The sequence below is a fragment of the Crocodylus porosus genome, unplaced genomic scaffold, assembly GCF_001723895.1.
Source record: "Crocodylus porosus isolate Cpor-Errol unplaced genomic scaffold, CroPor_comp1, whole genome shotgun sequence".
In the NCBI taxonomy this organism is placed as follows: Eukaryota; Metazoa; Chordata; order Crocodylia; family Crocodylidae; genus Crocodylus; species Crocodylus porosus.
This window is the reverse complement of record NW_017728886.1, coordinates 98,469,331-98,482,723: the sequence shown is the minus strand read 5'-3', so window position 1 is coordinate 98,482,723 and position 13,393 is coordinate 98,469,331. Positions and strand designations below refer to the sequence as shown.

At 45.9% G+C, this 13,393-nt stretch overlaps 1 protein-coding gene across 13 annotated transcripts in view; it reads left to right on the top strand.

Annotated features, from left to right (window-relative positions):
* TNS3 (tensin 3) overlaps positions 1-13,393 on the top strand; it is a 342,744-nt gene that overhangs the window by 300,523 nt on the left and 28,828 nt on the right. For all 13 annotated transcript variants that reach the window (XM_019539604.1, XM_019539596.1, XM_019539585.1 and 10 more), the window contains 2 exons: positions 7,721-7,892; positions 11,915-12,558. In XM_019539604.1, coding sequence (XP_019395149.1) covers positions 7,721-7,892; positions 11,915-12,558 — 816 coding nt within the window. The remainder of the gene's footprint in view (positions 1-7,720; positions 7,893-11,914; positions 12,559-13,393) is intronic.

Here is a 13,393-nt window from a genome sequence, read left to right as displayed (position 1 = left end):
CCCCCCCCCCCCCCCGGTGCCATCTGGGAACTTCCCAGAACAAGCTCCCTATACTCCCTTTTCCCCTTTCCATTCTGAAAACAGTGCCAGACCTTGGGTGGGTGGGGGGAGCATTGCTACGGGGAGTGTGGCTGCAGGCTCACAACCACTCTAAACAACAGCTGGATTTCCCAGTCCCTGGGACCCAACAGCAAACTTCTGCTGGGTCCCGGGGGACCATTGTAACTCATGGCACTTCCTGCAAATGGCTCTGAGTTACAATGGGGAGCTACTTTTCTGTCTGCACCTTGTGTTCCTCAGTACTTTCAGTCACTTCCTTCCTCTCCTCTCTTCTTTCTTTCTGGAGTTGGAAGCCAGCTGTGCCTCTCAAATCCTTGCCTTGCTTTGTCACCTCTCTTACAGTCTAAGATGGACTTGTGCACACCATACTTAAACTGTCTCAGTGCTTCCCACAAGGAGTTCAGACAATTGAAGGGAGTAATTTGTTGCATGAAGTATTAAAACTAAATCTTTGAAATGGAATGTGGCCATTTTAACTTGGTCCCATGGTTAAAGGAAGGTTGTATCAGCAGTGACAGGAGACACTGTCATAGAAATTCCTGCAGTTCCAAGTTATGGGTGGGAGTACTAAAGCATAATATTATTACCCTTGCTCCTTATGCCTGTGTTATCTCCACATGGCAGTTGTTCTGTTCAGTGCATTGGCAGTGCCATTTCAGAGTTGGAGCCAGCTGGGAAACAAACTACAAAGTGATATGAAGTTTATGTGCCAAATGCCAAGGATATTGTTCTCTGTTCTCAGACATATTTCAAAGGGAAGAAGAAAGGCTGAAAATACTTCTTCATTAACACAAGTAGTATGGAGAGGCAGATAAATACCAGCTCATGAAATATGTCTTTCTGTACAGGGGGGTGGGAAAGATTTGGGGGTTTTTTCCCCCTCCAGTAGAACACAAATATCCAAAACAGAAATATATTTTACAGGATACAGGATCTTCTCCAGTCCAGCTTTTCTGGTACACTCTTGAGTGCTTTAAATTCACTTTGTGTGGATGAAAGTTTGACAGGAAATCTTTGCAAAAGAATGAATTCATATGCTTGAATATTGATGAGTGGAAGATAAAAGCCACAGATTACATTTCCATGTGCGTTCTAAATACAACCATTGATAGGGGCTTTTGGGGGGTAAATATCAGTTGACATGGCTTCCTGTAAGTGTTTTGTTAGGAGTGTTTTTGTACCATTCCCTGAACAAGCCAATAAGTATTGATTGAATAGTGGACTTGGCTGCCAAAAATTTCCAAGCGTCACACATGGCTTCTTGTCCCTTTACAGCTCTTTCATTACTAGGGAGCTGTTTTAGAGTCTTTTCATCGAGCTTTTAGACTATGCCGGCGTGTTCTAAAGGCCATTTAGGTCCTCAACCAATCCAGGATGTGGAGGAGTAGAAAGGCAGCTCAGTGTTCTCCCAACAGTCTTCTCACTTGTGTGAACAACTGAGGATCCAGCCTGAAATTTAGAGTTGCAAGTAGAGGAGCACTGATGTATCAATTGCATGTCAGATCAGCACTGATAAATGTAAATGGTTTTCTGGCCAGTGTAGCCAATAATGTCACCAATAAATACAATATGCCTTTTGGCCGGGGCCCCTAGATGCCGTGTGGATGTGTGCAGCCACACACATGCACATGGTCAGGGATGCAGGCAGGCAGCATAGAGAGTGGGGCACTGCAGATAAGTCTGTGGAGGGGAAGGGGCATGGGGGAGGAAAGGGATGTTGTGGGGAGCAGATTGAGGCCCCCACAGTGAAAGAGCGAGTGGGGCTGGGACTAGGGGTGCTGCCCAGGTAGGGCAGTGAATGGGGCCAAGGCAGGGAGCAGGACAGAGCTTCAGGAGACTCACCCAGAGGCACAGGAGAGCGGGTCCCCACCACTGTGTGCACCCCCCCAGGGAAGGCATATGGAGGGAATGTGCTCCCCCAGATTTGTGCATGGGGCAGATGCAAGCTGCTTACTGTGGGTTTGGGCCTCTCCGTCCTGCTGCCTTTCCCTCAGGAGGTCCACACTGGCTGTGTATCCCATGTCCGCTCAGCAGCAGTGGGGTGATGAGTTGTGCCTCCCACTGCCAGGTAGGCAGGTGGCATGCGGCTCTCTTGGGGATCCCAAGGCAAAGGCAGCAGAGTGGGGAACCCCAAGCCTGCAGCAGGCAACCCACATCCACCCTTTCCCTGCTCGGTTCCGCTCTTGTTAAAAGCATCCCCACGCTTAAAATAGCGGTGGCAGCACTTGAATTAAAGCTCATTTGACGAGCTTTAGTTCAAGCGCTGCTGTCGCCACCACCACCACCATTTTTAAGCACCAGGACCTGATCCCCTGGATGTTCCACCTATGGCTCTGTCCTACTCCCCGTCCTGGCCCCAGGTCCCATTCACTGCCCTGGCTGGGTAGCACCCCCAGCTCCTGTCCCACTCCCTCCCTTACTGTGGGGGGGCCTCAGTCTGCTCCTCCCATGCCCCTTCCCCTCCACATACTTGCCTGAAGGGAGCTACTCTCCACACTGCCCAGCCGCATTCCTGTAAATCAGTTATTGGATCAGTATTGGCCAATACGGCTGGTTAATAATTGACTATTGGTATCAGCCAGGTGAATATTTATCTGTGCACCCCTAGTTGAAAGAGGCCAGAATCTGTGCTCTGTATTCAGTCACGTTGAAAAGGAATTATTTTTAGGGCTGATACATGAGGAAGAATGGCTAAATCTAACTTGTTTTTCTCTCCTCTGCCATTGTGGAAACCTGGGATAGCAGTGAGAGTATTTAAATGTTTCACAGAGAAGAGATTTAGTGTTTTCTGTTTAAAGAAGGGTTTACACTGAAAAGTGAGTCCATAAAACATACCACTTCCTAGTTTCTTATGTTTATTCAAAATCATCTACATACTGTTGCAACAAAAAGAACCCACTACTTCTTACTCTTTCTAGCATTACAAAGGCTATGTCCTGGCTCATGTATTATCCCAGTTCTTACCTAGGATCTACTTGCAAACTTACTGTTTTTGCCAAAAAATCCAGTGTGCCTCTAAGGTCGTAGCACTGATCATTATAAAACAACATGTTTTTCAGATCTGTAAACTGTGCAAATTTGACCTGAAGTAGTCCTGGGCTTTTAACTTGTCAGCATGTTAAGAGATCCAGGGGCACAGCTTTAACAGGTGCACTCTATTACAAGCACCAATGCTTTACAGGCAAGCAGTTGCTATCACAGTTTCTTACCACAAGTATGAGAATTCACAGAAATTACAATACTGTGTAGATGAACTATCCCTTGAGCTACAGGGTTAACAGTTGGTTGGGTAAGTGTGGACACTAGATCACACAATAGAGGTTGCAGCTGAACTGCACAGCAGGCTTGTTTTTAATTGAATTAAAAACAAAGCTGCTTTTGTGGAGGTGTGCCTCTTGATTCTATGAGACCAGACATGGGAATAGCTGAATAAAAGGAGTTCACACTGTGTTGGCAGATTGCAAAGGCTGATTCTCTGCTGCTTTTCACCTTGTTCAGTTTTTTATTTCCATGTAAGGTTGATGTAAAATGCTACTTAAATCAAAGCAACAGTGTTTTATATCCATTTATATGTTCACTTTACAGAGGCCTAAATGACTGCTAAAGTCTCAAAGCAGTGAAAGATGAAGCCCTGATTTTCGCCCTTTAACAAACATTGTTATCAGTTTTAAAAAATGTGGTTATTTGTTGCATTTGACTGCTTTGGATTGACCGTTTGCACTTTGCTGATATGGTACTGGAGTGGAATAAACTTTGCAATGTTTCATAAATTCCATTCCTCCTAAGATTTATTGTTACTGCATTCCTAAGGCCTTGTCTACAGTTACCCTTGTTGTGCTCCCAGCCTGCAATGTGCAGGGTTGAAGACACCCACGGGTTCTTTGCGGAACTGAAGTGTAACAGCCAGCCAGGAGAATCTATGTAAATGGGCTTTCAAGCCCTGTGTAGTGCTATGCTTGCCAAGTATCTTCATGGTATTGCCTTGTACCAGGAGTCATCACCTATTAGCTTGGGGAAGAACAGTTGGGTTTTGAAGTAAGGGTGCACCAATAAAGATTTTCTTGGACAATACCAATGGCTGCTTAACTGCTATATCAGCCGATACTGATCTGATAACCTATTTAAAGGAGTGCAGCCCAGCAGCTTGGAGAGCAGCATCTGGCTGGTAAGTCTGTGGTGGTGAAGGGTGTGGGGAAGCGAAGGGAAGGGAAAGGGCGTGGGAGGGGCAGATCGAGGCCCCCCACAGTGAGGAAAGGAGTGGGGCAAGGGGCTGGGGTAGGCACTGCCCAGCCAGGGTAGTGAATGGACCCCAGGGTGGGGTGGGGCATGGGGTAGAGCTGCTGGCTCCTCATCCGGAGAGCAAGGTAGGAAGGCAGGGGCAGCTCCCCACTGCTCCACGCACCCCTGGCAGAGGCATGGGGGGCATGTACCCCCAGATTTGTGTGCAGGGTAAGGGCAGACTGCCCACTGTGTGCTTGGGGCCAGGGGCTGTGCTGGCCTCATCCTAGTAGGGGGAGGGGGAGGGGGAGGAGAAGTGGGAGGCAGGCTGGGCCAGGGCTGTGCTCAGGGTAGGCAGAGGTGGAGCAGGTGGCAGTGGCCCTGAGTATGTGAGCCACAGCAAATTTTGGGCTGGCTGTAGCCCATCTCACAATCCCCCTCCTAGCGCTGCTGCTCATCCCAAGTGCAGCTCCAGCCCAGCCCCCACCTTGAAGAGGCTGTGCACAAATCTGGGGGGCACATGCCTCCTATGCCTCTCCTGTGGGTGTGCACAGTGACAGGGAGCTGTGCCCACCTTCCCCCTGCATCCTCCAGACGAGCTGCCCACAGCTCCACCCCACTCTGGGGGTCCATTCACCACCCTGGCTGGGCAGCACCTGCCCCTGCCCCAGCCCCTCCCTCACCATGGGTACCTCAGTCTGCCCCACCATGTCTCTTCCTTCCCCCATCCCTTCCCCTCCACGGACTTACCGTCAGGAGGCTGCTCTCCAAGCTGCTGGGCTGCATTCCTGGCCACACCCATGCTGCAGCTGCACACATGCACACAGCATTTATTGGTGACATTATTGGCTACACCGACCAAAAAAAGCCAACTGCCAGTAATGTTAATTTTCCTTTTATTGGTGCCAATCTAATATGCAACTTATATGTCAGTGTACCTTTGTCTAGAAGGTCTCATCTACAGCAGATGTTAAAGATGTGATGTTAGGTTGAATTATGTAGTTCAGCCTAATTACTGATAACACCTTCTAAAACAATAGGTGAAGCAAAGAAATTATACTTTAATATACAGTAAAACCATCCAGCTTGAACCTGTAACATTGCACCTTTAAAAACTAGTGTAGATGGATCCTATTGATTCTAACAGAAGCCAAGCCAAAATCAGCCCTGTAGAATTGGGCCTACAGTGCTTTGACATTAGAGGCTTGATATTTGGCCATATTTGTACCAGTGTAAACAAGATCATAATCTACTCTGCAGCTCTACAGCAGGCGCGGATTCAGAATTTTCAAATTTCCCCTTTTCGTAGAAGTAGGAAATATCTTCAGAGTTCAGTTTGTAGACCTGATTTTTCCAATGAGTATAGTAATTGCGAATACATTTTTTCTCTCTCTGAAATTAAATTTTGGGGGTCAGCACATTGCTACTCCCTGCAGTATGAGCACTACATTAAGAATCCAAATAGTCTTCACTCAAAGCATTGATTTTGTAGTTTTTGTTATCTCAGGCATTTCTTTTAAGTACCTACATCTACCTTTTTCAATTGATATAACCACTTTGCTGTGCTGTGAACTGAAGGTAAAGAAAGATTGTGCTTTAGGCTGGTTCTGCAATTCAGTTTACAAGGATAAGAGCCTCTACTTTTTCCTCTTCACAGAATCATAAATATTTAGATATGGGAAAGATCTATTGGTTCATCTTAAATGTTCCCCAGAGCCAATGCTGGATTGTTCCCCAGGGTGTGCTTTTTTCGTATTATGTTCCAACTTCTTTTACGTCTCTGGGCTCAAGCGATAGCAGTTAACTGGAGATTATAATACAATCTCTGTAGTTAGGCTCCAATTTACAAAGGTTGAGGTCAGTGGAACTATTCATGCATGTTAACTTATTCAAATCCTGAAGTGTTTGTAGGATCAGAGTGCAAGGCCTTGTCTACATGAGAATTTTACAGATTCAACAAAGAGCTTGTCTACACATAGTGCTTTGTGTTGCTTTAAAATTACATTAGTTTGAAACTAGCACTTAAGCTTTTAAAGCCAGCGTGGACATACGTATACAATAAGAACATAAGTCTCACACTTATCTAATGGCATCTTTCTGTTCGAGGTGGGTTACATGTTTTCCTTTGTGTAAGTGGTTCGGGGTGGACCCAGCATTTCCTAAAGTGGGGTGCAGGATAGGCAACCCTTATTGCAGGTGTATCAGTACCCCCTGCTCCCACCCTTCTCTGACCCACCAGTGTGGACAGATCACACTGTGGGAGCCTCTGGGGAGTTTTTAAAGCCCTCAAGTAAGTGAAAATACCTCATTCCTTCCCCTTCATGCTCAAAGATGGCCCTCTCCGCACCTCTTTCCCTCCCATCCCCCCCCTCCCCTGCCTGTCCGTGCTGCATTTTCCATGGTGGTGGTGGGAAGGGGCAGAGAAGTTTCAGAGCCAGCAAGGCGGAGTGGGACTGGGCTCAGCTAGGGAGGGGACAGTGGTAACAGGGCAACTGGAAAGTTCCTGAAGCGTTTCTCCCATCCTGCCTAGTCCCAGTGTGGGAAAGGGGGACCCCCTATCCATCCCTGTTGCCCTTGTCCCCATCCCCAGCTGAGCACAGTGCTTTCACAGCAGGCAGGAATGGCTCTGTTGCTTCTCTGCTCTCATGACCAGAAGCTAAGGGAAGGAGGGGCAGGGATGGGAAGGAAAGGGACAGGGAGAGGATGGTTCTTTGAGCAGGAAGAGGAAGAAATAAAGTATTTTCACCTGCTTTAGGAACTTCTAAAAGTCCCGGAGGCCCCAGCACTGTGGTCCAATCCAAAAGGGGGGGTGCAGCCACACCCCTGAGGTGGATCATGAATGATGTTGAAAAAAGCCTTCAGCAGTCCCAAGAACTAAACACAGATCTGCCAAGTCCCTCTCAAGTACCCTTTAACCTCAATTGTGTCCTACTATCTTTTCTCAATGGACAAGACTAGACCAACAGGATGTACCTCAGTAGCTAAGTGATAGGAAGCTTAGGTATCTGATGAATGGATAAAGGATGTTGTACATGCTGCTAATTAAAACATCTCTGTCTTATGTTGGGGAGTGAAGAATGGGGGAAAGAATTTTAAATAGTTTATTTTTATCTGTTCACATCTTGAGGGTTAGAGAACATGCCCTGGACGGTAAAACAATCAACTTAAGTAGTGCAGTTCTGTGCCATTTGCCCTCTCTCTCTCTCACTTGTTCCTTTGCTAGAAATTTACAGCAATTAAGGTAAGGTAAAGTTGGAACTTTAAGCGTAATGACAACAGCTAAGATTTTAAATAAAGGTATAGAATCTACAGCACGTCTCCTGTTACATTGAGCAGGAGGGACAGGGGCATTTTGCAAATGCTTTTATGCAATCTGTGGTTGAGTTCTCAGAAGACTGATTTAAAAAAAAGCAAAACATGTCTTTCAATTCATTTGCTACAGAATCTCGAAGTTACAAAGAAGGCCTTAACCATACTGTTGTGACATCTGACAGTACCATGGGCACCAATCCTGCTTTACTGAGGACTGACATACAGATGGCTTCTTCCTGTCAGCGGCCTTTTGCATCTACATGCACCATTTCAAATAACAGCTCTATCCCACAGGAACAAAGGTAGGAACTTGCCGGGCCTTTTCTCCCACCTGCCTATCTAATTATTCTGTTGCCAGTCTTCACATGTCATCAGGCCTTGCAGGGTGTTAGTACTCCAAGACTGGGGCGCATCAGGTTGAGCCTATACCTGTGGTTCTCAGCCTTTGTAAACTCAAGGCAACCCTTGTAAAACTTAAGGCACCCATTAGAAAATACCTGCTCACTCACTTTTTCAATACAGAAAAATAGTAGAGCAATTCTGTTGCAAAGATTTCAGAAAGACCACAGCAGGTCAGAATGGTTTTAACACAATGGTTTCCTATTTGAAATCTCTGGGTTTATCTTGTGAATCATGCTTATACATCTAACAGTGCCAGTGTTACATGGCAGCCCCCAAACCCCACTGAAAGGATCTAAAGGTATCAAAGAGTGCAGAGGCACCCTGGATGAGAATATCTGACCTATATCATCAGCTGGGCCAGCCAATTTAGGTGTAAAGCATCACCATACCCATGCCAGAGTTTTTGAGTGTAGACAAGATTCAGATTAGGACAATACTTAAGTAAGAATACAGTGAAGAATGTACCTGCGGAGAGCAACAGTCTGGTTTTTGAAGAGAGCTGAGCACCCACAAATCCAGCAATATTCAGTGGGAACACAGCTTTCCAGTATCAAGTTACAATAGTCTGCTTTCGCAGTCCTCAGGCAGGCAGAGCCCCTGCTGAAACCAGTCAGGGTTCTTGGTGAGGGCGTCCTCCTTAATACCATGAGATGGGTGCAGCAAAGGGTAAGGCAGTCTAGTTTCTGGCCCTTTTATGCCCCTTAGTGCAGAGTGGTTGTACTGGGCCATAAAATCTGGAACCAAGTTATAGACAAGACATGATGAATGAGAGCATCAGAAAGCTTGGATGCCAAGGGGAGATTAGGAGAACCAGGGTTACCTGCATGACCATCATGATCTTAAATGGCATGCTTATATTGCAGCTGCTGTGTAGACTATTTTTAGAATATTACAGAAATGATCCACAAAGGCCTCATTCAATTTCAAAATATATCAAGAGCCAAATCCTTTTAATTCCAGTTACTTGGTTACAGGCCCATACGCATTTATCAGAAAGCTAACAACTCCTTGACAGTTTCACTGGCAGGTGTTTGAGAAAATCCTATAAAATTTCATATTGAAAATGTATTGGCTCAGAAAATAATGTTAACAGCGCATATAATTCTATCACTGTGGCAGATATTCTCCTTGTGATAAAATGTTCAGAGAATTTCAAGTATTGGGAGGAAAGAGTGGATGCAGAAACAAAGTTGATTTCCTTCCCGCTGTCAAATTGGCTTTGAAAACTGCTTGTTTTTGATAGGTTATTATTGGTGCACTGCTGATGTGTGCTACTGCTTGGAGATTTGAATCAGTCCCTTCGCAACAAGCAGTGGTAACATGTTAAAACAAAGAAGAAAAGAGAGAGAGAAAGAAAGAAAGAGAAAAAGAAGGAAAGAGGGAGAGAGAGAAAGAGATCAATCGATTGATCAAACAACTGACAGTGGAAAAGTAAGATGAGAGGCAGAAAACGGATACAACAAACAGGAAAGGAAGAAACAAATGAAAGAAAGTTGTGAACACTGCAGTCAGTAGAGGTTCAGTACTCTACTGCCTAGCTCTTCCCCTGCAGGGTTTCCTACAGGGAAAGGTGAGGTACAGTACTAGTGCTGGCGGTCATGCCCACTATAAAATTCCATGCCCTACTGTTGATCTTCCCTCCCATATACCCGAGTGTCTAATTCTCATATTTCTAATCATGACTAATTGCCTGTCTTTTGCCATCGTTTTTGGAACTCGCACAGTTGATGTGAACTGACTGAAGTATTGAACTCTTAGCAGGCAGCCTGTCAGAGTAGCACTGATTCCACCTTATATTTCTTTTTGCTTTTTTTCTGGTCTAATTTTAAATTAGTCCTTCAGGTAACGATGTTTTTGGCTTGAGAGACTGTGAATCATAATAATCCCAATAAATAATGTTACAATCAATCACTGTCTGAAAAGTAGATGTAACCTGTCATTATAAATAACTAGGAATTGGAATTAAAATCTCAGCCTCAGGCATTGTCAGCACTGGTAATGTGAAGTCATTACAGAATCAAATTTGAAGACCCTATTTTTAAACTTTACCTTGAAACATTTGTTCCTTTGTTCATTTTCTTTTTTTTCAGGTGGGTGGGGGTTGCATTTCAGCTTTAAAAATACTCTTCAGCTTTCTGGCTTTTTTGTGTATAGGTGTTTTCTTCTCTGTATTCCCATTCTGTCTGTTGTGGTGCCGTTACTGTGGTATGTACAAAGCTCCTGGCTTCCACTTCCACAGTGCCCTTTTAACCAAATCCCTGCTTGGTATTTTTAAATTCTTAACTCCATCCCTCTTCCCCCATGCTTCCCTCCCCCCAAGCCCTTTGCCTCTGCATTACAGGTTTGTTCTCCCTTGACTGCAGCCCCTCTCCATAGCTTTTTAGCTGTTTTCACACATTAGACTTTTAGAAAATGGAATAAATTGTGACTCTTTTCACCTTTCAAAACTTTGGGACAAGAAACAAAGGACTGAAAGGGGCTTCTTGGGTCAGTTCTGCACTTTGACATGTGGAATTCTTCCCTGGTGGAAGAATCCTAGTTTCAGTGTTAGACTATTTTGTTCGATAGGGGAAAGAAAAATAATGTCTCTGGTGCTCTGCACTATGTCTTGCATGTCCTGTATTATTCCTTTGCCATTCTTATATGACCCTAATTAAAGCTTCCCCTTTCATAAATGGATGACCTTATGGTTAAGCTATGGACACCTCGATTCTATTTCTGATGCTGTTTCTGATATAACCTTGGGTAAATCCCTTAGCTGCTTGGTGCCTCAGGGCACTTACACAAGTTACGTATTTCATGCTGTTGGGCTCCTGAAAGCACTCCACAGCCATGATGTAATACACACGCACAACTGCAGAGCACCTTTAAAATGGCTGATCGCACAAAAAATTACCATCAAATGAGGCATTAGATGAAGGTGCTCTAAAACAGAGTGTGTTAGAGAATGTGTGTTCCTTCAAGGGTTCATTTTTTGCATGGGTGGGGGAGGGGGGCTAGTGTTCACACCCTGCCAGCACCAGCCCAGCACCACCCCTGGGGCTCTCGGCACAGGAGAAAAAGCAACAACAGCTACCAGCTGGGCTTGGCCTGGCTGGAGCTGGGAGGTAGGGGCAGGGTGGAATAGAGCACCCTTGCCTCAAAAGTTCACCTCCAGCTACCCTGGCTGGGGTATTGGGAGGAGCTGAGCCAGGCCCGCGAGGCAAGGGGGCTCCGTTCCACTCTGACCCCGACCTTGTTCCAGTTCCGGTCGAGCCTAGCCAGAGCTGCTGCCGCTGCTGTAAAGAGGCCTGGGGTGTGGGGGAAGGGAGCACCCCCTCACCTCACAGGTCCAGCCCAGCTCCCCCTAATTTCCAAGATGGGGTACCTGGGGAGGCCCACAACATGAGGGGGCTGTGTTCTGCAACCCGCCCCCCGCCTTCCAGCTCCAGCCAAGCCAAGCCCAGCTGCTGCTCCTCTGTCCCCTGCGGACAGCTTTGGAGTTTGGGGGAGGGGGGGGAAGGAGGGAGCCTGGGGCGAGGGGTGGCTTGGCTGCCTCCTCAGATGCTGTGGGAGTACCTCCGCCTGTTTGTCAGGGCCAGTGCAGGCAGGCTCGAGCCCTCACCCCGACCCAACAGGTGAACGTCAGCTCTAACTCATGGCATTTTATGTAAAGCACTGTGAGTTAAAGCAAGACCCCTAAACATCTGGAGGCACCCTCCGTTTCCCTGTTTGTATGATAATACATACCTCATAGAATAGCACAGCTGATGTAATTAAAGCATTCTGAAAATCCTTGTATGAAGAGTGTTATGGAAATTTGAAGTATTGTTGTCTTGGTTAAGTTTATTTATTGATACTGCAAAAAACTGGAATGAAGGCATTGTAAAATGAAATGCTCTCAATGCATATGGGAATGATTTGTCTTTTTGTTTTTGAACAGCCCTCATGTAACTGAACACTCTTGGCTAAGCAGCCAAAGACCCACCCATTCACCCCAGCTTTCAATGATGGGTAACAACAGGCCAACAGGAAGTTATCTTTTGCCCTCAGAATTTTCAGGCTCTGTGCAGGAAGACTCGCTCTTGTCCCATTTCCCATCCCCAGGCCTGCAAGTTATCTCCTTGAGCAGCCAAGAAGATTCATCATCAGAGCAGCAACAAGAACCTTCTGCCAAAACCAGTGCCCGGACTTACCTGAACTATGGTGGAGCCAGTGTAGGCAGCAGCCCTTCCTTGGAGGAGAAACAGGCTACTTTCATGGTCAACAGCAACAGTTCTCCCAAAACTATGAGCTCACCACTGGCAAGTGAAGAAGACAATGGCTTTTTGGAACACAACTTTCTTACAATGACCACTGGACATAACAGCCAGAACAGCACGACTCAGCAGAAGCACGGAATGAATCTGCACCCCCAACCACCTCTTCCAGAGAAGAAGAGGTCTTCTGAAGGAGAACGTTCCTTTTGTTCCATCTCCCCTTCTTCTAGTGGCTTCTCCAGTCCCCACAGTGGGAGTACAATCAGCATCCCATTTCCAAATGTCCTGCCAGACTTTTCTAAAGTTTTAAATACTTCCCCTGTGCCAGGTAGGTTCTATGTTACAAGGATTCCAGGCATACCTATTGTCAGGGAGAGGAAATTGGGAGCGGGCTGCTCTACGTTTTAGAGATCAAGAAGAAAAAAAGGAAAAATGGCACCTGAATATTTATAGTAAGAGGAACTCATTCACTAGTATTAGACACATTGATTCTAAAAGCAAAACTCTGTAGTGTTTTGTCAGAGCCCCTTTGGTTGTGTGAGTAAAGTGAAGCCCTCTCTTCAGGTTCTTCAGTAAATCTGATAACTTCTGTTAGACCAACTCAGCTGGTTGGAAAAATTCTTCTTTGCAAGCTTTCTGGTTTAAATACCCTTCATCAGGCTGAGGAAGCATCTGCAGTTGGTCTGTGTTCTTCCTGGATGGAATGAATTGTAAAGAAGCCAGAGGCTGGACAGGTATATGCATGCAAGACAGGCTGTCAGTGAAGATGTAAACTGAGGAGTCACTGGATGAGATAGGCTGGGGGGACGGAAAGGGAAATTAATGTAGCTCATAAATAGTGGAGAGGGACCTGGGGACTCAGATGTCAGGCAGGTTATAATGCATCATAAAACCAATATCTATATTTAGTCCATGATATTTTCATGAATTTCATAGACATTAGAGCTAGAAGGGACCTCAGAAGATCATCGAGTCCACCCCCCTCCCCCAGGGGAAGGAAGCCAGCTGGGGTCATAGGATCCTAGCAAGATAAGCATCCAATTTACTCTTGAAGATGTTCAGTGTAGATGCTTGAACCACCTCCAATGGCAGGCTGTTCCAGACCTTGGGGGCTCGGACAGTAAAGAAATTCTTCCTTATGTCCAGCCTGAAACAGTCTCACA